This window comes from Trachemys scripta, chromosome 10, assembly GCF_013100865.1.
Source record: "Trachemys scripta elegans isolate TJP31775 chromosome 10, CAS_Tse_1.0, whole genome shotgun sequence".
NCBI classification, from domain to species: Eukaryota; Metazoa; Chordata; order Testudines; family Emydidae; genus Trachemys; species Trachemys scripta.
The window spans coordinates 4087285-4111029 of NC_048307.1; the positions used below are offsets into that span (position 1 = coordinate 4087285).

The 23745-nt window shown below is 51.6% G+C and overlaps 1 protein-coding gene and 1 pseudogene across 2 annotated transcripts; both read left to right on the forward strand.

Annotated features, from left to right (window-relative positions):
• Window positions 1-345: 345 nt before the first annotated feature.
• Window positions 346-4878, forward strand: MSRB1 (methionine sulfoxide reductase B1). 2 transcript variants are annotated; one of them, XM_034784878.1, is made up of 4 exons: window positions 346-474; window positions 1723-1865; window positions 2038-2152; window positions 4247-4878. In XM_034784878.1, the coding sequence occupies exons 1-4, from the start codon at window positions 420-422 to the stop codon at window positions 4273-4275; spliced, it is 342 nt and encodes a 113-aa protein (XP_034640769.1). In that variant the 5' UTR covers window positions 346-419; the 3' UTR covers window positions 4276-4878. The 2 variants fall into 2 exon arrangements, with proteins under 2 accessions (XP_034640769.1, XP_034640770.1); XM_034784879.1 differs by lacking the exon at window positions 4247-4878 and having other exon boundaries at window positions 2038-2118.
• Window positions 4879-9645: 4767 nt separating this feature from the next.
• On the forward strand, window positions 9646-9725 carry LOC117884561 (annotated as a pseudogene).
• Window positions 9726-23745: the final 14020 nt, after the last annotated feature.

Genomic DNA, 23745 nt, shown 5'->3' on the forward strand with positions numbered 1-23745 from the left:
CCCTAAAGCGGTGGAGTCCGCGCAGGTTAACACGGGGAGGGTGACCAGATGTCCCGATTTTATAGGACAGTTCCCATGTTTGGGTCTTTTTCTTATATAGGCTCCTCTGGGATAAGCCAGAGGAGACGCAGCCCAGTTCCTTGCTCGGCTCTCACTCTGCGGCCCCTGCGGGTGGCAGATTGGTGCAAGTGACACGCCCGGCCCCTGGCACCCAGTGTAAGTGATCACAGCACCCGGGGGGGGGGGGGTCACACCCCAGCTACCCCCCGGTCCCTTTCCGCAGCGCCTCTGGAGCCCGGCACAGGGCGGGGCCCGGCTCCCCGCGCCTTGCCCGGCAGCGCCCCCTGGCGGCCCTGGCCCGGCGCCCGGCGAGAGGAGCCCGGCCCGGCCCCGCGGCCAGTCGGCGGCGAGCAGCGGCCATGTCCTTCTGCGCCTTCTTCGGCGGCGAGGCGTTCCGGGGCCACTTCCAGCCCGGTAGGGAGCGCGGCGCCGGCGGGGGCTGCCCCGAGCGGCCGGCCCGAGCCCCCGTCCGTAGGGGCGGCTATCGTGCGTAGGGGCCGGGCTCCTGGCCATGGGGTGGCCGGGCTCCCCCTGTCCATAGGGGTAGCCGGGCTCCCCCTGTCCATAGGGGCCGGGCTCCCCCTGTCCATAGGGATGGCCGGGCTCCCTCTCTCCATAGGGGTGGCCGTTGCCCATAGGGGTCGGGCNCTGTACATAGGGGTGGCCGGGCTCCCTCTCTCCATAGGGGTGGCCATTTCCCATAGGGGTAGCCGGGCTCCCCCTGTCCATAGGGGTGGCCGTTGCCCATAGGGGTCGGGCTCCTGTCTATGGGGTGGCTGGGATCCCCCTGTCCATAGGTGTGGCCATTGCCGTAACCCTAACCCTTTGCCAGCCCCCTCCTGGTAACACGGGGCCCTGATCAGCTCAGCCGTGGGGCCTGGGTATGAGCTCCCCAATCCCTGGGTGGCTGCACAGAACCTCAGACCCTCTCTGCAGGGCGCTGCGCCCCCAGTGTCTTCCCGTCTCCTGGCGCAGGGTGACTCTGAACCGGATCCTCCCCGGATGCCAGCCAGGCCCCACTAGTCACATGACTCCCCAGGAGGGGCACAGGTGCGTGCAGAGCCCCCTGGCACCCAGGCCAGTGCGTGGGAGTGGCAGGTAGCTCGGACTGCACAGAGCCCGGCTGAGCTGGGCCCAATCTTGCTGGAGAAACCGCGCCGGGGCTGGGGTCAGCAGGAGGTGGGTGTGGACCAGGGCTTAGCATGGACTTCTGTTCTGAGCTGTGCTTGGGCCAAAGGTGCGTAAGGAACAGGCCAGTGTGTGTGTGACAGAGAGGACTCAGAACTGTGTCATAGGCCCTGTACTGCTTGTAGCTAAATGGGATTCTCTTTAGTTCATGTGACAGGGGCATGCGATTTTGCAGCAGAACGCTCTGAGATTTCATCCCTTGCTACCGCCATGAAATCCTGAGTCATATCTTGGCCACTGGAAAGTGACAGCAGGTGGCGGTAGGTTTGGTTAAGCTGTGTAGGTGACCTGTTGGTGTATCCTGGCCTGAGTCCACGTTTAGCAGGGCTGTATTGTAAACCATCCTTTGAGGTGATCGTCTCTGACCTTGCGCGCTGTCTGGGCAGCAGGATGCAGGCGTTACAGGTGCAGCACCCACGCGATTGAATTTGCCACCCGAAGTTAACCCGTCATTTCTCCTGTTCCCCTCCCCAGGCCTTTACGTCTGCTCCAAATGCGGTTATGAGCTGTTCTCCAGCAAAGCAAAATACCAGCACTCGTCGCCGTGGCCGGCCTTCACTGAAACCATTCACGCCGACAGCGTGGCCAAGTACGAAGAGCGACCGGGCGCCTTGAAGGTGCTGATGAAAACCTCGTAGAGAGTAAAGCAGAAGCTTGCCAGCTCTCCCTGACTTGTCTCTGCTAAAGGGGCCGTTCCAGTGCCTGCTGCTCGCTGTCCGAATAGCAGCACAAAGGGAGCGCCCGTGGGTTGGCCCCGGTTCATTTGTTTTCCTCCCTTGCATCTTCTAGGTGTCCTGCGGCAAATGTGGTAATGGGCTGGGCCATGAGTTCCTCAACGATGGGCCGAAGAGGGGGAAGTCTCGCTTCTGAATATTCAGTAGCTCGCTGAAATTCATCTCTGCAGGTGAGGGCTGTACCCGGACGGTCCCTCTGGCTGGGGTCTGCCTGGTTTGGTTAGAGACTCCAGTGGTTTCCAGGGTTTGAGCGAGAGCATGTTTAATAAGAATGCATTTGTCTAGCATCCGCGTTTGGTGTCTCCATCTCCAAGGACCAGTGTTAAGGCCGCCCCCCTCCCCATTCCCAAACACAGCTGGGGCATTGAGAGTACCCCTGGGAGCATTCTTGATCAGGCCTGCCTCCTGGCAAGGAGTGAGGTGCCTTCATTTGTTTCCCTCTTTCTTCTACCTCTGTTAGCGAGACAGCCACTGTCCAGGATCATGGCCGTTGTGGCAGAAAGCGCCCAGGGGGCCTCAGGCTGACCCGATTAACAAATACCAGGAAATGTTCTTCCCTGGGGCCCTCTCTGGTTAGGTCAATGGGAACAAGAGCAGGCACCAAGCTAACAAAGTGATGAGGCTGGAGCCGCGTTGGTAAACTCTCCTGGGTGTGGTCACACAAATCTGTGAGATTTGCGTTGAGGAGCTGTGTTGTGCTTCACGTTCAGTTAGAGGGTGGCTGGTTTTTATTAGGTCATTGGCAGGGCCGCCCAGAGAGGGGAGCAAGTGGGGCAATTTGCCCCAGGCCCTGCAGGGGCCCCGCGAGCCCTGGCCCGGTGGCCGTCCGGGTCTTCAGCAGCATTTCAGCGGCGGGTCCTTCAGTGCTGCCGAAGACGTGGAGCAACTGAAGGGCCCCCCGCCGCCAAAATGCCGCCGAAGACCTGGACCGCCGCCGGGTGAGTAGAAGTGCCACAGCCAGGGCCGGAATCGGGCCCTGTGCCCCTAAGAGGGCCCCGCAATGTCCCGAAGGAGCTGCCGGAGAGTTAGCTAGTGCAAGTTGGCAGAAGAAGGCAAGGACACGTGATGTGGGTTTTAAACTGGGCTGTAGCTTTATTAGTCAAGTTACATCCAAAGTTCCCATCGGGGGACAGCCCAGCGTGGTCACTTGCACCCCATTGATCCTTTGCCAATTCTTGAGGTCCCCCACCGCAGGGGGAGCCAACCATCACAGTAGGAGGGTCTGAGGGCACCTCGACTTGCCCGCTAGCATCCTTTCCCTTTTTGCGGGTTGAGCAAGAGGGGACCTTGACCAGCACCTCCGTTAAGCGCATTGGAGAGGCAGTCCCCCCGCGGTAGTGCCCCGTCCCCTGATTCACATTTTCCCCCAGAGGATTAGACACACTGCCTCTATCCACCTTTCTGGATCTGGAGCCTAAATCAGCAAGTTCCTGCGCTGGGCACCTGCCAACAGTTGCGACAACTAAACGACTCTCAGATAGGTCCAGCTATGCCCTCTGGGAGGGGGAGAATCCCAGCCCCCTGGTTGCCCCAACCCCTAAGTTTCGCTACGAGGAAGGTGAAAAAACAGAACCAGCCTCAGCCAAGCTTGTGGTCTGGGGAAAAATTCCTTCCCAGTCCCGAAGTGGAGACAGCACAAGCCACTAAGACCTAGATAAGTGGGGCAGGGTGGGTTGGCTGCTGGAAACCAGCAATCAGGAAGTAGCCCTGTGCACAGGGCTTCTATCATGGCTCCAAATCCTGCGAGACCTCAAACCTACCCTGGAAGTGCAGTGTGGGCTGGAAATCTCACAAGCCCCATCCTGTCCTTTTGCCCTCTCTCATCACGGGAGGCCCCAAAACTCACTCAGCTCAGGGCCTTCTTAGCTAGGTAATTCCTCCTGTGTCTCTGCCCCCTTTCAAAGTGTGTTAGAGACGTTAACGATGGAAGTTCTATAAAAGCCTTGTTAGAGAGGTAAAGATGCCCCCCGTTTTACAGATGGGGAAACTGAGAACAAGAGGGTTTGATCCTGCTGCCAGGGGGGTTCTGCAAAGCAAGGAGCAAGGTTCTGAGGGACTTGCCCAAGGGCAGAGAGGGTGCAAGAGCAGAGCCCGAATTAGAACCAAAAACTGGGCGCATCCTGCTCGGCCTGCTAGTCCCCAGACCACGAAACTTGTGAAATATTAACTGTGTTCATCCAAACTTCCGGTGTGTAATTAGCAGGGGATTCCTGAGCAGTGGTGTCGAAAGGCTGACTTGTTGATTTTGTTTCTCCCTTTCTCAGACAAAGCGGAGCAGGACCTTAAGAAGTAAGCGGGCTGCCGGACTCACTCGCTGCTTATAGTGGACTCCTACACGCTACCCATTGTTTCCTGTGATAACGGTTTGGGATCAAGTGCCTGTGTGCTCTAAATGAGAATCTAGTGAAGCAAAGTTCCTCCAGGCTTCTGCAATACAACGCCTCCCGTCAGAGATCGGTGCTGGGTGCTGGTTTGTCAGCTGGGAACATGAGGTTGGGGGAGCAGAAGGGAAATGGGACACTGATCTCTGATTGTCTTTGCTCTTTCAGGTGGGTTATCTCTTCCCTAGAGCGAATGTGGCACAAGGTGACAACTTCTGCTTTGAACCATCTGGTTGCAAACTTGTACATAGTCAGGGCCCTACCAAATTCACGGTCCATTTTGGTCAATTTCACGGTTATAGGATTTAAAAAATTGTAAATTTCATGATTTCAGATATTTAAATCTGAAATTTCATGGTGTTGTATCTGTAGGGATCCTGGCCCAAAAGAGGGTTGGCGGGAGTTACAGGGTTATTGTAGGGAGAAGGTCATGGTATTGCCACCCTTACTTCTGCGCTGCTGCTGGTGACGGCGCTGCCTTCAGAGCTAGGTGGCCGGAGAGTGGCAACTGCAGCTCTAAGGATGGCATGGTATGGTATTGCCACCTTGACTTCTGCGCTGCTGCCTTCAGAGCTGGGCATCTGGCCAGCAGCTGGCGTTCTCTGGCCACCCAGTTCTGAGCACAGTGCAGAAGTCAGGGTGGCAATACCGTGACCCCCCTACAATAACCCTGCACCCCCCCGCCGCCCACGTCCCCTTTTGCGTCGGGATCCCCAGTTTGAGAAACGCTGGTCTGCCCCATGAAATCTGTACAGTACAGGGTAAAAGTACACAAAAGACCAAATTTCACAGGGGAGACCAGATTTCACGGTCCGTGACTTGTCCCCTAAACATAGTGAATGGGGGGGAAGCAAATGCTGTAACTCCTTCTCATCCATCAGACCCTACCCCCAGCAATCCCATGTCCCAAAACAACCCAGCCTCTGCCCAGTACCAGCTACTGAATTCCTTCTCTCCTGTCCATTATAAGTAGCGTGCACGATGGGTGAAATCTTGGCCCTGTTGATGTCAATAGGAGTTTTGCTGTTGTCTTCAAAGGAGCCAACATTTCACCCTTTATTTCCAGAATGAAATACGGAGATAATGGGTGGAGATTCGGATCTCTTATGCCCATGTAAATCCAGAGTTACTGCATTGAAATCAGTAGGGAGTGACGCTGGATTTAACTGAGATTCGAATCTGGTCCCATTCTCACATGCTATTTTCTGGTCTGGGATCATGGTATGAATTGCCCTAGGTAAACCCTTCCAGGATGGTTAGGGTAAGGATGTTTGGATGATCCTACCAGATAATCGCTCTGGGTATTTTATCTCTTTTGCACACAATAGAAATAATTTTAGAAGTTGATTTGATTTTATTCTGCGTTGGGCCTGATTCTGATCTCCCCGTGTGCTGGTTTTATTACTGTGTGACTCCACTGGCCTTAGCAGAGTTATTCTTGATTTACACCAGAGTAAGGGAGCTCAGAATTGGGCCCTTTCAGCAAAAACTTGCATAGCTCAGGCTTTGGAAATCATGTGTGAATTACCTCTAGATACTAAAGGGCTATTATATTTATTTCCCCTTGAATCAGCACCTCATCCTCCCCTTCACCACACTGCCCACTGCCGTTCCCTTGGGCTGGAATGTGCTTATCTTCCTCCAAACCCTAGACCCTCGTTTGTTCCTTGATCAGTCCACAGGGACACCAGTACAAATGCACGACGGGGTTGCTTTCTCCTCCTTGAGTCTCTTCGGCTGTCTCCTTGGAGGGGCTCCATTCTGCTCTCAGTGACGTTAGTGTAACCCTGGGGTGTGGCGGTGGATTTATGCCACATTAAGGTCCTGATCCTGCTGCCACCAAAGTGGGTGGCAAAACTTCCACTGGCTTTGGTGGTGTAGGATCACCACTGACCCTAAGTGAGATCAGAATCTGCCCCCCAGCTGGACTGGTGCAGCTCCAAGTGCCATCTTGAACCTGCATCCGTGACTGTAGAGCTCCAGGAAGCCCCCCTTTAACCACAGCAGCCCTCTTATGGAGCGAAGATTGGAGGTGCACAGTGCAATAGGGAACTGGGTCACCCCCGGTGGGCAGAGGACTACGGCACGCTGATGGCAGTATTACGGTTCATCTGCACTGAGGGGCACTTTACAAGCTGCATTTTGCCTGCTGAGGTGCAGCCCAGGGGCGGAGGGGAGGTGACCGGGACCCCGTACAAAGAACGTGACATCCCAGCTTAGCACTGGGCCTTTGCTGCTGCTGCTCTTGTATCTGCCTCTGTAACTGTCGACCTGATAATAAACCATTGATTCATTGTCCCGGAGCAATAACCTGCTTTGTGAAGCATTCCTCATGCTGACCCCTGCGGGGAATAAATCCCAGCTTCCCTCTTCTGTTTTCTGCATCCTCACTGTATTGAATGGCAGGATGAGGAGGGAGAAAACAGATTTATTATTATTTTTGTCTGAGTGCCCAAAGATGTGCGAGACACGTCACAGTCACATGTCTGAGACCGTAACCTCTTTGGGTCAGAGACCCTGTCTTCCTCGCACAAGCCTGGCTTGGAGTACAAATAGCAAGTTTTGTATTGCCACCCGTCACCATCGTCTCTGGGCCCCTTCCCCATAAATTCGACAGTGATAGCGAAAGCGCTAATGGACTGGACACTCGGGCACTTCTTCCCTTTGGGGTGGAAGCTCTGTTTGGGAGAGTGGTTCTGAGGTTTTAAAAAGAGTGTATTCGTTTACTTTGTTTAGGTTTGTTTGTTTCACGGCCATTTTTGTCTTTTTGGTTGGCTGGGGTTGGTTGGAAAGAAGGGAGAGTCAGTGCTGGGGCATTGTAATGGTGAAAGGGCCTTTTGGAAGGAATCTCACCAATCCAGTTGCAAAATTATAGCCCCAGAGTCACACACAGGAGGAATCTGCCTCTGAATGGGTTTGTTTATTCTGACAAGCTCGGATACCCCGTCTCCTGTGGACAGTTATGGAGCTTCCATCTGGCTGACTCGCTGGAAAAGGACAGCATGGACGGACAGACAGACAGACACACACACACGCGCACAACACACACTTTTGGTCAAGAGCGAATGCATTAGAATATGAAACCAAAACGAGAAGTGTTTTCAGTAGCAGTGGCTGCAGCGTGTCAGGCACATTAAGTTCTGAGCGTGATGTAAGCTTGATTGTTTTACAGTGGGTCTGACATGGGCGTAATTTTCTGCACAGCATTTGCCATCGCTCGCCTCCATGACTGTGTCTAGGTGGCTCTCTTTGACCGCTCTCTCTTTAAACTGGAGTCTGCCTGAGTCTGCTCCTCATGCCTCTGCTAGGGTGAAATCTGCCTTCTGGGACTGGGAGCCAGTCAAACCTTCCTCCTGCAATTGCCTCCGGCCTTTGCATAGGGGAGCACACCTCTCTTGTTTTCCCTGATGCACAGCTCTGACTCCAGCTGCTACCAAATATTGCTGCCTGTGCTCTGACTGTACATGGGTGAGCACACCAGTTCTGGCTCAGTTACACTGGTCGCTAATCAGATTTCTGTATTAGGTCCAAGCTGCTGCACAACTGATGAAACCTTTGAGCCAAGCTCTTCCTCTGATCTGGTCACCTCTAAGGATCGGGCCAGATCATCGGTTGCTGGCCCACTTGTAACTCCAGGACCTAGCCACCACTGCAAATCCAGGGCCATGTCTGCTTCTTGCATTTAGCACTGCTCTTTAAGAGCCTGCTTGGACATGGCTGGGACCCCTCCCCACTTCCCGAAGCAACGCTGACGACTCAGCTTTTGGGTTTCAGTCATTTTCGCGCGGTATTGAATTGCTGTGCACCTCACCGGGCCTCTGGAGGGCAGGCGGGATGTGAGTTTAGAGCCTGGGCCTGCAAAGACACATGTGAGTGATGTTACTGATGTGCATCGTCCCATTGAACTAGATGTTCAGGCTCAGATGGAGAAGACAAAAGGGGACAGTGAGGATGGAATCGGGGCAGGATCCAGGCATAGGAGGAGACACGGGTGGGGCAAAGTCGCGGACAGCTTTGGAAACAAGGAGCAGCATGAGTGTGCTAGGGAAGTGGAATGAAAGTTGCTGTCCTAACTCTCCTCAGTGCCTGGCAGCCCTCCCTGGGAAGGGCCGGCTGAAATCTAGTGGCCTCATTTTTGTCCTTTCTTACTGTTGTAGCTGCAGGCTGAAATGAAGGCGTCCCTGCAAATCCACTCTCCTCCCCCCAAGCACCTGAATCCAGTTTCCTTCCAAGCCTTATTTATTAAAAAACAAAACCTGATTCACTTTCCAGCCAAGCTGTTGTGTGTCAGCCTTCAGCCCCGAGCAGTCTTCAAGACAGGCCTCGGTGAAGGTGGGTCCAGTAGAGCTAGACTCTCCTGAGCATTTGTACAGGGCGGGGAGAACAGCCTCTTAGGTGACCTGGTCATTGCTTCGCTTGTGAAAACAGATTGATACCTCGTAGCAAGCAAAGATTCGCTCTCTCTCCAAGCTCTCTTTGCTGGGAGGAAACGCAGAATCATTTACAGCAACGCAAAGATTGCAAGGACAACGTCCCTGAACCCCGACTCCGAGCATTGGACATGACGCTGTCTGCGCCGAAGTAAACTACGGGGGAAAGCTGCTGGCCAAGACCACAGTCCATCTGGAAGGCTGGTGGGGGGGGGTCCCCAAGACTGGAATAACAGGGATGTCAGGATGGAGGGTACAGCCTACAGGGTGGATAAGGGGTGTGTTGGCAGAGTTTGTGAGGAATGGAGCATCAGGGAGCCTGGATTGAGCACACAGGCCAGGATCGAAGTGCATTGGGTGAGCTCCATGGGGGGAGCTCAGGACTGAAATAACAGAGGTTGCTGCTGGAGAAGATTGGGGTGCATCGGCAGAGCTGTGGGGGGCTGTCGAAAGGGGGCAGAATTGGATTTGTCTTATCGATGATTTAATATAGAATAGTGCCGGCAGATCTGTTAGTATCACCGATTTTCTATCCCCCAAACTTCAAGCTCCTGGATTCTTTGTAATGCGCCTCCCCCCCGCCAGCCAAGCTGAGTGTTCTCCTCCCCTTCACTCTGGCACAGGCCCCATTGTCCCTGGAGTGAGTTTCTTTGTAAGGAAAAGATCTGATTAGTTCAGCCTCCAATAGCTGTATAACAGAGAGAGACTTTACTTAGATTGTCAGCTCTTTGGAACAGGGACCATCTTTTTGTATTTATGTTTGTACAGCACCGAGCACAATAGGGTCCTGGTCTATGACTGGCGCTCCCAGTGCTCTCACCATACAAATAATAATAATAATTGATAATTACTTCTTTTGCGCAGTGGCAGTATCATAGCCAATGAGGTTAATCTGAGGTGTGATTATTGCTAGTTGAAAACTTTTCAACTGGGTTTAATGTTGACTTGCTGTACCCCAAACAGACACTAGGGGGTGCAGTTGCTATTCCAAATGTCCCCTTTGCCCAAAGATGCATGTAGATGTTGAAGTTTTTCCACCGGTGCCCTTCGCCGAGCGAGTTGACTTATCATGAGCGTCCATTAAAGTGACATCGCTTGTGAGCCGTCACAAAGGAAAGAAGGCCCATTAGCGGGGAGCAAGGGCTGTAGGGGGACTGAGCGGATTCAAGCCTTAGAAGCATGGATTTCGAAGGGAAGTAGGAGGGGTCTCGCAGCCCACCGGGCAATGGACTGACATGGCTTAGTGCTGAGGACGACACCAGAGCCCTGCAAATGGGCATGATGTGCTAACAGAACACGGAGTAACAAATGCTCCTTCCCCAGAGAGCTTACGCACCTAAGCCCCGCCACCCAGGCACCAGCGCAGGAAGCAGGTGCTTGGGGCGGCCCATGGAAAGGGGTGGCGCGTCCAAGTTCCCTCTCGGAGGGACGGACCGGCCACCGAAGAATGAAGCGGTGCGGTAGAGCTGCCGCCGAAGTGCCGCCGATCGCCGCTTTATCCTTTTTTTTTTTTCCTTCTTCGCTGCTTGGGGCGGCAAAAAAGCTGGAGCCGGCCCTGCCTGCCACCCAGGGCTGAAACCCTTCGCCTTGGCCAGCAAGTCTAACGCCAGCCCGGGCGACCCCATTAAACCGGGGTCCCGACCCCCAGTTTGAGAACCGCTGCTCTAGTGCATAAGCAGGGCTACAGATCTGGTCCAGGAGCGGGGGGAGAGCAGCATAGCAAGGATTCATGCAATGAGAAGCTTTTAAGGGGCAAATCCTGCCCTTCCCTCAATACGACGTAAGGGCCAGGCCTTTCGCAGGCTGAGTTACACTGTGGGTGCCTAGAGCTGAGAGAAGCTGCAGAACTGGTGTGTGTGGGGAGGCATAATGCAGGATTGCGCTCTGCGGGGTGGGATCTGAGCAGGGCAGCGTGGAGAAGTGCGGGCTTAGGAACGGGGATGGCTGGTGGATCCATACATGGCCTGAATTCCCCATGACCCCTGGGGTGGAGGCCCCCTACCCCATCTCTCTCCCACATCTGCCAATTTAGGGTCCATCCCTTGAGCACTTGTGCATGTGGGGCCTTTGTCTCCTGGGGTGTGGGAGGTGGGGTGCCAGAAGGACAAGCCCCTCCCTCTGGTCTTGACCCTGTGAGCACTTCTGACAGGTGTGAGGTGGTTGTGATTCCGTGCGAATGCGAGCAGACCCTCCAGGGGGTGCAGATGAGGGTCCGTGCTGGCCTGAGCCCTGGGCAGTGGGGAGTCCCAGGCCCCCTGCTGGCCCATTCAGTAATGGCTAGTGAGAAGGGGGCAGGGTATGGGCTGAACGGTCAGCGACTTAAGCATGAACTTCTAACAAAGAGCCGAGCCTCCCTCCTGCTCCCAGCATGCGCAGCAGTGATCTTGTTAGGGCAGGGTCAGGTTTGCACCCCCCATTCTTGGGTGCTGCTACCCTCTGTCCTTTGCGCTGTGTGGGAGCTCACCCCAGGCAGTGCAATTGAAATGCCCATCTACTATCTGGGCCTGATCCTGAAACCACTGAAGCTGCTGCAAGGGCGGGCGTTGGCTTGGACAGCAGCATTGGCACGAGAGCAAAATGAACAGGACGGCGAGGATCTAAGTTTTCTGAGTTGACGGCACCTTGCACTATGACGACCCCGCTCCCTTTCTATTGCCGGGGCCTTGTGCCCTGCTTTATGCCGGCAGAACTCAGTGTCACTCTGGCCTGAATCCAGCCCAAGCGTTGGAGCTGAGAATTACGTTTCCCCAGCGTCCTGCTGTTCCAGTTTTGCAATCTGCAGGCTGCCCAGTGAGCATTAGCTTCTCTGAAGGCTCCTGGTAGGCTTCTCTCTGCTTGGATCAGCCAACAGCTTGGGTAGCATAGAATAAATGCTCGTGACTTGTTTGGAGTGAAAGGTCTGGATTATGCCTCCTTTCCTGGCTTTGTCACATACGGAACGCACTAAGGATTTCGGTGTTAACTAAAGACTGTTCCAATGAGCACACGAAGCCAGGAACAATAGGTGGTCACAACCCAAAGTCTTTGCAGGAATCTTCAAGTCTGCTGCTTCCCCCTTGGCCCCTTTCGTCACAGTCTATACCTTGATTCTCCGTTCGCTGGCACGGTGCAGCATGTGCCTATAAATCACGACCTGTTTCCTTGACGGGCATCGGTGAATGTTATTCTGTGCCAGGCGAATTGCTGACGAGTCCCAGCAGAGCAAGGGATGAGGTATCTGCTGGGATAGCATCCGGGGCAATGAGTGACGAAGATTATTTAAGGTCGGCCACAGCACCTGGTGGCAGGGCGCAGATGCCTCAGCTGAGAGCCGAGTCGCTGCTTTGATCTCCTGCCGGCGTACAGGGAGGGCTGGCGAAGGAGGACTGAAGGTCCAGGCAGGCATCCAGAAGGGACACAGGGTACAGCTCCCCAGTGGAGAGAGGAACCTCGGCGGAGGCTGAGTTGCTAAGGGGATGGCGTGTAGCCAGGGCTCTCTTTGATTCTCTCCCCCTGCTCAGTCTTTTGGCTGCTGAAGCTGCTCTCCTGCACCTAGACCAGGTGGCTGGGTGCCTCCAGGTGGCTCAGGGAGCGGTAATGAAAGGAAGAGCTTTGGGGCTTTGGTGGGTGCTAGTTTGTTTTGATCTATATTGGGCCGAATCCTGCAGTCCTTCCAAATGTTGCACTCAGGCAAACTCCTAGGCACGTCTCTGAGCAGGCACTGAGTAAACCTGGAGTAAAAGCCGGCTGAGGACCACAGGGTCTGGCCCACTGGGTTTTGTAAACACCGTTACGAAAACAGAATGGGGAAAACGGCAAGGAGCCCAGTTCTACCCCTGTCAGATGGGGCCCGATCCTGCAATGTGTCTAGCCCCTTCTGTGATGCTCTGACCATCCTCACTTCCCTGTGATGTGGGTGGGAGTTGCGGGCGCTCAGCATCGCACAGGATCAGCCCCTAAGTCAGACAATCATAGGAATGTAGTCCTGGAAGGGACCAGTCCAGCCCCCTGCGCTGAGGTATGACCAAGTAAACCTAGACCCTCCCTGACCAGTGTTTGTCCAGCTTGTTTTTAAAAACCTCCCTTGCTGCAGACTAAGCCCATTACGACTTGTCCTGCCTCCAGTGGACATGGAGAACAGCTGATCACCGTCCTCTTTATAACAGCTATCAACATATGTAAGTCACAATTTAGCTTATGCACTAAGACTGTGAGTTCTTCCTGTTTATTCCCAAAATGCCTTGCATTTGTCTATAGACACATTGGCCCTATTGTAATGACCCAGAACATTTATGAATAAGATGCATTGGATTTTCTTTTTTCCCCCTGTCTAAAATGCTCTTCTCCTTCTTGGTCAGGCAGACCCCATTTCGTCCTGCTCGCCTAGCTGGCTTGCAGAGCTGGAGGGGAGCAGGGCGTTTGGACTTTTATTGAGATTCGAGTGTCTCAAGTTAACCTCGTCTTGCAAACTATCCAGGTGCCACAGTGATGGGTGCCATGTCAACACGGCAGTGATAACAATCGTTTGGAAAACCTCATCGATCGGGGGCTCCGCTACATTAGCACCTGCGTGTGGTGGGATTCGAGCATTTTTTTCCTTCTTTCCTCTCCCTTCTGTTCAGATACTTGGCAGCCTGCTCCTGGGCCCTCACTCCCTTTGGAATCCCTGCTAGCCCCCAGCCAACACTTTCAAGAGAGGCTAGTGATTTTGGATACCTTGGGGGGCCTGATTTTGAACAAGTCTCGAGCACCCACCAGCTGGAAACCAGGCCACTTTGCAGTGTCTCAGATGTTGGGTAGCGCTTTATAAAGCTGCAGATCTTTACCTCTCTGAACGTTGGTTTGGGCATCCTCCGTGCGTCCCCGGAGATGGTCACTGGGTTGGGAATGGCTTCTTCCACAGCCACACTTGGAATCACCACCAATTCCCCAGTTTGTTCCCACGCCTCCGTCTCCATCCCCCGCCGCGCTGTCATCGGCTCCTGGTGGGCTGATGAGATTTCAGTGCTTCCTTCAGTGCCCCCTGGAGCAAGATGGATCGTGCAGTGATGCAGACAAGCTGCAGGCTAAAGTCTGTCTCTTTCAATATCATTTTCAGCCCTAACACATCTCGTGCTATTTGAGAAGGAATTCCGTTTCCCTGCAGAATAGCCAGAGCTAGTGTAAAAGCCAGCGGGCTGTCCTGGAAGCTGGAGTGGCTGGACCATTTCTCTCTCTCTCTCTCTCTTTTTTTTTTTTTTTGGTTACAGTTCCATTTTTTAAAAATATGCTGAAGATGATCTTTCCAAGGGGTTTCTTTGTTCTGCTGTGGGAGCACTAAGGATGTCTCCATTTCCCTCTCTCTGGAGCCCATCTCACAGTAGGGACTAGCCGGACTACACTTCCAAACCTTCGGAGATTCATCCGGCATTAACCCAGTGCATGGCCCCAGAGCAGCCCGGACCAGGAGTGCTTTCTAAGCAGCGTGGTGATCGGCTCCAAAGTGACATCTCATGCAGTCCTCCTCGTCCAAGACAGTGGGTGCAGGGAATTGTGTGGCTGGCAAACCCAGAGAAAGGGAAGAGTCAGGGGGAAAGCAGCAAGGGATAGGATAGTGGAGACCTTGGCTGCTGAAGAGAGGGGCCCCTGAACTGGAACCTGGAGTAGAGGGTGGGCCCGCCACTGGGGAAGTGGCACAGAGCAGGCAGTGAAGAGCGGACTGCCTGGGACAGTTTGCCCCAAAAGACTTGGATACCCCAGAAGAGGAGGCCCATAGTGGCCTGGCCGGAGGGCCAAGTCACAAAGTGAAAGCTACAGCTCCTGGAAGGAGAGGGCTGCCAGGCGAGAAAGGATGAGGGGTGGAGAGACCGCCAGAGAGGGCACAGCACCTGGAAGGAGCTAATCCCCAGAGTGGCCAGGAGAAGGTGCCCCTAGCAGTGAGTAGACCCTGTGACAGGTCCACATTGTGGTAGTGCTGTACACGCATATAGTAAGAGAGAGTCCCTGCCCTGAAGAGCTTACAATCAAAAGAGACAGCGTGGGAGGTGAAACGGGGGAAGTGATAGGAACAGAACCCGGCACTCCTGACTCCCACTCCGGTACCTAGTCACTGGATTACATGGCTTTGCTACCTCTTTACTTCCAGCAAATGACGCTTCGACCTTGAAAGGCACTGCACGCAGAAAACCAAATCATAGCCGGCAGAGATGGTTCTAGGGTCCCATCACTGGGGGGGACAACAAGGGGATATTTTGGGGCCCACGGATGCCTCTATTTAAAAAACACACAACCTTCCAGGAGTCCAGGGGCTAGTTAGACCCCTGGAAAATCTTGGATTTTAAAGAGTTTTTAAAATTAAAATTTGGCTCCTGTATCAGTATTTTGCTGTGATCTATAAAGGATGAGGACTCTCCAATCCACTGCTGTTCTGCTGCTTAACATTAGAAACTTTGTACCTATTCTGGCCTTTCTGACCAGCATTTGTGGCCCTCTGAAGATTGTTTGGGGCGGAGGAGAGATTTGTCCCCCTGGTAGTACTGGGCCTGATAATAAGTGCATAGCTCTGTGCATCCTAATGTCATTATCCACAGGTGTGTATGATTCAAAACTGATAAAAGATGTACATTTCTCGAACCCTCCCCTGCCCACACAGAATCAGCCTGTGGAAGTCATTGTCACATGATATCGTTGAGCCCAAGAACCTAGTGAGATTCTGGAAGAGACTGGACATTTATATGGATAACCAGAATCCCCAGTTATAATAGTTAATGCTAACAAAAATTTTGGAGGAGAATTCACACCTCCTACTTCAGGGCTTCAGCTGATCTTTAACTATTAGGATATGTCTACGCTGCAAAGAAAAACCTGTGGCCCTGAGTCTCAGAGCCCAAGTTTGTGGGGCTCAGGCTGTGGGGCTAAAAAGAGCAGTGTAGCCATTCCTGCTTGGGCTGGAGCCTGGACCCCGAGACCCTCCCCCTTGCCAGGTTTCAGAGCATTCACTAACCCGGCTGGCCATTGCTAGAGACCTCCGCAGCCCTGTCTGGGATTCCCATTTGTTCAAGAACCGTCCTATTTTCTGCTATCACCTTTTCCAACGCTTGTTCTGCGGAGCGCCTGATTGCCCTATTACTGCTTATCATTGCCTATGATGGGCTCTGATGAGGCCTGCCCCCCTCCTCCATCATTAAACCCTTGTTTTGTTATTCAACTAATGACAATTCTGACTTAATACGAATATTTTGCTTAGTTGAGCAAAAGAGGCCTCGCATCAGCACCATGCATCTAACGAGATAAAGGGCTCCGAGGACAGAAATTGGATTATGTTACCAGGCCTATGGAAACTTCGCTACTTGTTTCAAAAATCATCACTTTCCTTCCCAATAGCCTCAGTCTGACCTTGGGGTTTTTTTTTTTTTCTTTTGCACGGCACAGAATGGACAGAATGCACCTCTCTGACCTCCGGAGAAATGGCTGGAGTGAAAAGTGAAAATGTCGGAGCGGAAGAGAGATTGACTCATTTTCTTAATAATAATTAAAAAAACCACAGAAAAGCTCCTATAAAAATGACATTATATTCAAAAACGATCACCAGGCATTAGGAAGTTCTAATGATTGTTATTCCTTTAGGCAAGTTAATTGGGATAAAGCAGCAGTCTGACCCAAGATTACACTGGGTGCAGTAACCTATATATATATCTGTGTTACACACACCCCCACACACCCCTTTCTGCTCTCGAATACACAGGGCCAGATCCCCAGCACAGCTCCATTACAGCTGAGCCATGCCAGTTTGCACCACCTGAGGATCTGGGCCACAGACGCCACTTGAGGCTTCTATGCAGTCAGAGAACAGGGACTGAACCACACGGACCTTGTGCCTGATCCACTCCGGCAATTCCTCGGTTCCTTTCTCCCCAGCAGAGCTTAAAGTGGTCTGAAAAGTGTGTGTGTTGGTGGGGACGGTCAGAATCTGGGGGCAGGCGCTTTGGTAAGACTGCTTCAAGTGAGGTCCAAGCGAACCAGCTTGATTAATTATTTTTTTTGGCTGAGTCTGTGACCTCTGGCAATCTCTGCCCTTTAAGTACTGACCCCCTCTTCATTTCTGCCCTTCAGTCAAAAATGTTTTCTAACATCAGCTCGTGCCTCCCCTCCCCACTGAGATTTCCGAGGAAGATCTTTATGGCTATGCCCTTATTTGCGTTACCAGATAGGAGAGAAGAGGTAAAAGCCAGCGCTGAAATCTCACATCGTGTTTTTACCTCTCAGCAGCTGTCTGCCGTGGAGACACTCCCTACTGCGTGATGGACCAGGAGTTCTTTAAGAGTTAATGAGGCAGATGGAAAACATCTGGCTCCCAATCAGCATCCCTGGTGACATACCAAGAGCTGACGTGTGGCGAGCGGTTTGGTGTCATTAACCCCTTCTGGAGGCTCAAGCCCAAACATGGTGATGCCCCAAGTCTTGAAGTCCCCAAACAGCTGGTACATCCTGGCCTCTACCCAGTGGCTGCTGAAACTGGCTGGGCTGAGACATTACTAGAGCTATAGCCCCAGCCAAGGTACCACCCACGGGAGCTCTGACTGGAGGATCGCCCGGCTCCACCGATTGGTTCAGTGACGCTATTGAAGCCAGGAGGAGGAACAGGATGTTTGTCTGAGCAGCGAGGTGGTCTCCTGTTGTGGCTACATTGGACCCCACTTGTGCCTACTTCCTGCACCCAACCCTGTACCTGATTCCTGCTCTGCCCCTGGCCTCTCCTGCCTTCACTCCCACTGCGCTCCTGCTCCATGCTTGATCTTTGCCTCTCCTCCTGCCCTTTCACCTCGCCTCCAATCCTCAGTGACCAGTCCTGGCTCCGACCCCAGCCTCTGACTCCGGCTTGAACCCTGGCTCTGGTGACTGGCAGGTGACTCTGGTGCTGACCCTTGGCTTTGTTCTCCAATCTGGATGCCTGCTTTGCCCACTAGACCGGACTCCTGCTCTGATGACTAGGCCAGACCACCTACCTCCCGGTCCATAACAAAAGCTGGGCGCGGGGACAAAGCAAATGTAAAGTCTCAGTGCCTGTAGAGCCACGAAGAGAAGAAATGTCTTGTGTTTCTTTCCAGGGTCGATGAGTTCTCCAGGTCGATGAGTTCTCCACTCACTGTTGGTCATTTCTTCCCAGGATGTTTAGCGTTAACCATCTGCCCACTGCCTGTATTGCACAGCTGGGGACGAGGTCCCATTTGAGGGCTAATCCTGAGTCCTGTAATCTGGATCTGCCACTAGCTCACAGGCAAGTCCCATTGTGCGAGGTGCTGTTTGTACATAGAGTAAGGCACAGCCCCTTCCCCCAAAAGAGAAGGAATACAAACAGAGAGGAATGCCGCTGAAGAGAAGATGTGGTTTTTATTTAGATAGATACGGTATACAGTGGGCATCCAGCTTTATTGTGGATTTACACCAGTATTGGTGAGATCAGGATTTGGATTATTGTTACTGTTTTGTACTGAGGAGCGTTGCCTCTTTTTCCTGTATGCGGTGCAAGTAAATGGTGTGTACCTAGCGTTCTGAGCACTGAGAAATACATTGTTCACAAGCCCCAACCCCACCATTTTAGCAGCTTCTCTTCCTGTTTGGAAGGTAATTGCTCATCACCGATGAGAATCTTGCTAAGATTTCTGTTGCTGTAACATGCTGTTTTCCTTGAATAGGGGCCTTGTCATGATGTCTAGTCTCTCTCAGGGTTGAGATAATTCATAGCGATCCGATGATCGCTCTGTGCATGTATGGAAATGTTATTCATCAGGTCACTCCCAGCACCAGGGGTTTCTGAGTGCATCTGGCCTCTAGTTTGGGTCTTCTACTAGCGGCACAAGGTCAAAGGTCGCAATTCTAACAGTCTTGATCTTACAGCTGTGGATGTCTAAAGTTTCCTCAAGTTTAACCTTCCTGCAAAGACCGCATAGAACTGCCTATTCATGACATCTGCAAATTGTCAGAAGGAGCGTTACATCAAATTAGCACCAGACACTTGCCTTCCAAGTTGCTTGCTTTGAGCGGCTGTGTGATGGGGGCAACTTTGAAAACTGGGTCAGACGATATAGTCCAGACGAGGAGCGTCAGATACAACTATCCAGAGTTGGTGCAGCCGTTCCATTCTCAGGAAACAAGGTCTCATAAACTAGCTGGCCACTCCAAGACTACGGCTGGTCAGAGAGACAACCTGAGTGACCCTGATTTATAACAGCTGAGGGTCTGGTTCAGAGACTTCTCTATTTCAAAGCTGGGTCTGATCCCAGCTCCTGCTGCTGTCGAGGGCACTGGCCCCTTCCCGGGTGTAGACCCAGACTGTGTACGTTCCATCTAACAAGTCTTTAGGGCCGTGGTGTGCTAACAATGCTCCAGGAGTAGGACTGCGGCTGCACTCTGTGTTTTCTTCAGAGCTGGTGCAAGGTGCTGGGTTGACAGCCCGGTACCCACAAAACAGATGGAGCATTGACACTGCAGCAAAGGCTCCCCCTCTGCCCCATCCCTACCTTGGTCGGAGCCGGCAATGTCAGGGGAGCTCAGTCTCCAGGGTCCATTCAGTCCTGGGCCTCTCTGCCGAGACTGCCACAAGAAGGGTACTCTCAGTGCCGGCTGGGGTGGTGACTTTTGTGATGGGGAGCCCATGTCCAGGCAGAGCTGGACTGAACTCACATGTTCTCTGCTAAATCAGGCCTTCACAAGCGCAGGTCTGTCATGCTGTAACCTAGGGGTTGGCAACCTTTCAGAAGTGGCCCAGTCTTCATTTATTCACTCTAATGTAAGGTTTCGCGTGCCAGTCATACATTGTAATGTTTTTAGAAGGTCTCTTTCTATAAGTCTACAATACAGAACTAAACCATTGTTGTATGTAAAGTAAATAAGGTTTTAAAAATGTTTACGAAGCTTCAATTTAAAATTAAATTAAAATGCAGAGCCCCCCATTGACCAGTGGCCAGGACCCGGGCAGTGTGAGTGCCACTGAAAATCAGCTCGCGTGCCGCAGGTTGCCTACCCCTGCTGTAACCCATTCATAGAATCATAGAATCTCAGGGTTGGAAGGGACCTCAGGAGGTCATCTAGTCCAACCCCCTGCTCAAAGCAGGACCAATTCCCAACTAAATCATCCCAGCCAGGGCTTTGTCAAGCCGGGCCTTAAAAACCTCTAAGGATGGAGATTCCACCACCTCCCTAGGGAACCCATTCCAGTGCTTCACCAGCCTCCTAGTGAAAAAGTTTTTCCTAATATCCAACCTAAACCTCCTCCACTGCAACTTGAGACCATTGCTCCTTGTTCTGTCCAATAATATCTTCACCTTACAGATATGGAAACTTAGGTACAAAGAGGTTTAAGTGACTTTGCTCGATGTCACATAAAGGCTATGGGAGAGCCAGGAATAAAACCCAGATCTTATGACTCCTAGTCTTATGCTTTACCTACAAAACCATCCTTCCTCCCTTGGTCAGTGTGTGTCCTACACCACTCTCTCTGCCTGATCTACAGGGGAGGTGAGTCTATTGCAGCCCCCCACTACAGAGCCTGGTTCTTTAGTCCAAGTCTGTGCTGTCAGCTTAGTAAGTCCCTGGTGCAGTACCCAGCATTAACCAGGGTTGTGGGAAAGAGGAGAAACCATGGAGCAGCAGGATTCCTCAGCGGCATTCCTGCCCACCCAGCCGCACCTCCTCCAGGGCAGTCCAGGCTGGAGGGGGATCTTCAACGCTCTTTAACAAGGCGCGGCCCACGTGCGCTGTGGCGGTAGCTCAGCTTCGTTGCCTGGTGAGGACTTAAACGCTGCTCTCACTTCCCCTGCGATGGAGCATGGGGGAGCACTGGCTTAGCTCTGTTTTTGGCTGATCGTGACATGCCCTTTGACCGTGGGCCCATAGAAATGGGTGGAGGATAAGAAAGTTCTCTTTATCCCCCCTGTCTAGGGTTATCCCACTCTCTGGCCATGTATTAGCTGAGTAAGAAATATCCCACCTAGAATTAAAGCTGCTCCTTGAGAATGAAACGGTGTTGCTAAAATATACACTCACCCTTCCTTTCCGACTGGCAGTTCGTTCCTTGTCTCCCTGGAGAGTGGAATTTCATGCATCTCCACAGTTGCTAAGCCTTTTTCTGCCCCGCATATCAACCCCGCTGGCCCATTTCATAAAACAGATTTGATGCACTTTCCGTAATCTAATTCTCAGGCTTTTAGAATCGTCATTGTGTTTAAAAAGAATTGCTTTAATTACATCTGGGGCTGTGACAACTCAGCAAGGGGTTGTAGCTATTTTTTTGTCAGTTGCATACAATAAAATTAGATTAAAAAAAACCCTTCTAATTTTACTGACATGCAGAAAAGAAGTTTAATTAGATGAAAGTCATCTTCCTATCAGAACCCCCATTCCCAATCCCTCTGAGAGCAGACCTGTCAATAGAGAAAATCCAAAAACATCTGGAGAAAATTAAAGGCTTATTTCACTGCAGTCTCTGATAATAACTTCATCTATCTTTATTCCTGGCTGCATCACTCCCAGCAGAATTCATGCACCTAATGGGAATGGATAGGTGACCCATTCCCCCCGAGTTTGCCTAATCCAAGCGAATCTCTTAAAGCCAGGAGGTGTTGACATTTGTTTTCAGTTTGTGGTGTGTGTTAATTAGGGAGATAATGACTGGAAACATTCACAGCTAGTCTGAGCTCGCTGGAAAAATGTTTAGCCCAAGGAAAATTTAAATCATGTTTCCCCCGGCTGCTGAGATCTGACTTTTTAAGCAATTAGTGAGGGTTTATGTGTTAATCAGTCATACTTACATGCATCTCTCTCCTAATAATATTCTTCATTTTGTTATATAAAAATATATGCCTCTCCCGCCCCGTTTTCTCCATTTGAAGCAACTGATTTCATTCTGAGCATTATAGCAGATTGTATTTTACTTGAGTGGATCCAGCATCAGTTGATCAAGATTTTCACACTCTCCTTTCTTTTTTGTGATCATTCCTCCTCGCTCTTTATTGGCTTGTGCTGATGATGTTGGCACTGGTTGCCTGTAGCCATGCCTGCTCTGATTCCAGCTGTTGATAGCTTGCTCTTGTACAAAGCTCAACACGCAACAAGGAATGCTAGTGGGGCCCATTCCACTTTCAAGCAGGGGTCAGCCCCTCCAGTACAAATAGCAGTTTTTCTTGCCCGTACTAGGGGTTTGCACGGGGTCAGCTGCCTCGGCTGGTCGCTGATTGCTGGAATCAAGGACAAATTCCCAAAGACGTCAAGGCCACAGTCGATGGGGATAAATTGGGGATGAATTTATGATGAATTCAGCCCCTTTTCTGTTTGGGAATTATTTACAAATGGATCCTGAGTTTCTCTGAATGGGTTTGTTAATCTGCCAAATGGTGTGAACAGGACTAGGGCAAAGAACTACTTTACACATCCTCTTCTGATAACCTCTGCAATATGACAGTCTGCAGCAGTGTGGCTGTCTATACTTTCTTCCTTCCTACCATCCATTTCTGAAAAACAAATGACCTGACCTATGCCGCTGGAGAGTGACTGCATGTATAATTAGGCAGGCCAAAAAAGAATTCGAAGAGCAGGTAGCAAAAGACTCAAAAACTAACAGCAGTTTTTTTGGAAGTACATCAGAAGCAGGAAGGCCGCCAAACAATCAGTGGGGACAACTGGATGATCAAGCTGCTAAAGGATTACTCAAGGAAGACAAGGGCGTTGTGGAGAAGCTAAATGAATTCTTTGCATTGGTCTTCACTGCAGAGGATGTGAGGGAGATTCCCACACCTGAGCCATTCTTTTTAGGTGACATCTGAGAAACTGTCCCGGATTGAGGTGTCAGTAGAGGAGGTTTTGGAACAAATCAATAAATTAAACAGTAATAAGTCACCAGGACCAGGTGGTATTCACTAAACAGTTCTAAAGGAACTCAAATATAAAATTGCAGAACTACTAACTATGGTAAGTAACCTACCACTTAAATCAGTCTTTGTACCAGATGATTGGAGGGTAGCTAATGTAATATTGATTTTTTTAAAAGAAGTTCCAGAGGTGATCCTGGCAGTTACAGGCCAGTAAGCCAAACTTCATTACTCATCAGTCTGTAAAATCAATGACAGGTGTGGAAAAAGTGAATAAGGAAGTGTTATTTATCCCTCCCATAACACAAGAACCAGGGCTCACCTGATGAAATTAATAGGCAGCAGGCTTAAAACAAATGAAAGGCAGTATTTTTTCACACAACGCACAGTCAACCTGTGGAACTCACTGCCAGGGGATATTGTGAAGGCCAGAAGTATAAGTGAGCTCAAAAAAGAATTAGGTAAGTTCATGGAGAATAGATCCATCAATGGACTGGCACTTGAACTAGATAGATTAAAGCTTTTATTAACCAAGGCGGTCAGGAATGCATCTCCATTCTTTGGGTGTCCCTGAACCTCTGACTGACAGCTGCTGGGACTAGATGGCAGGGGATGGATCACTCAAAAATTGCTCTGCTCTGTTCATTCCCTCTGAAGCACCTGGCGCTGGCCACTGTTGGCAGACAGGGTACTGAGCTAGAAGGATCATTGGTCTGACCCAGTATGGCCATTCCCATGTTCTTATATAAGTGGAAGCTCATTGAGGCCCGAGACAGGTAAGCGCTCAGCAATGCTTCCCTCGCTGCACTCACAGAACTCCCAATTGCAGCAGCAGGAGCTTTTGTCTGCATCAAGTGGAAAAGAGATCCCGGGCAAAAATTTCACACGCTCCTGAGGTGAGGTTGTTGCTCGTTATAGATGTACCTGAGCTACTTTGATCTCGTTATTGTCTGATAAAAGAAGATTCTTCCCTGCAGACCCCCTGAATCCGTGAAGCTGGGAGGCACCAGTTGCTGCCAACTCTCTGACCTTCTGTCGCTCCCAGCTGAGGAGACTTTTCCTGGGAAATCCTGCAAAGGGACTCCCGTGGAATTTTCTGGTGCTTTCCCAGGGTTTTTCCAAAGGAACT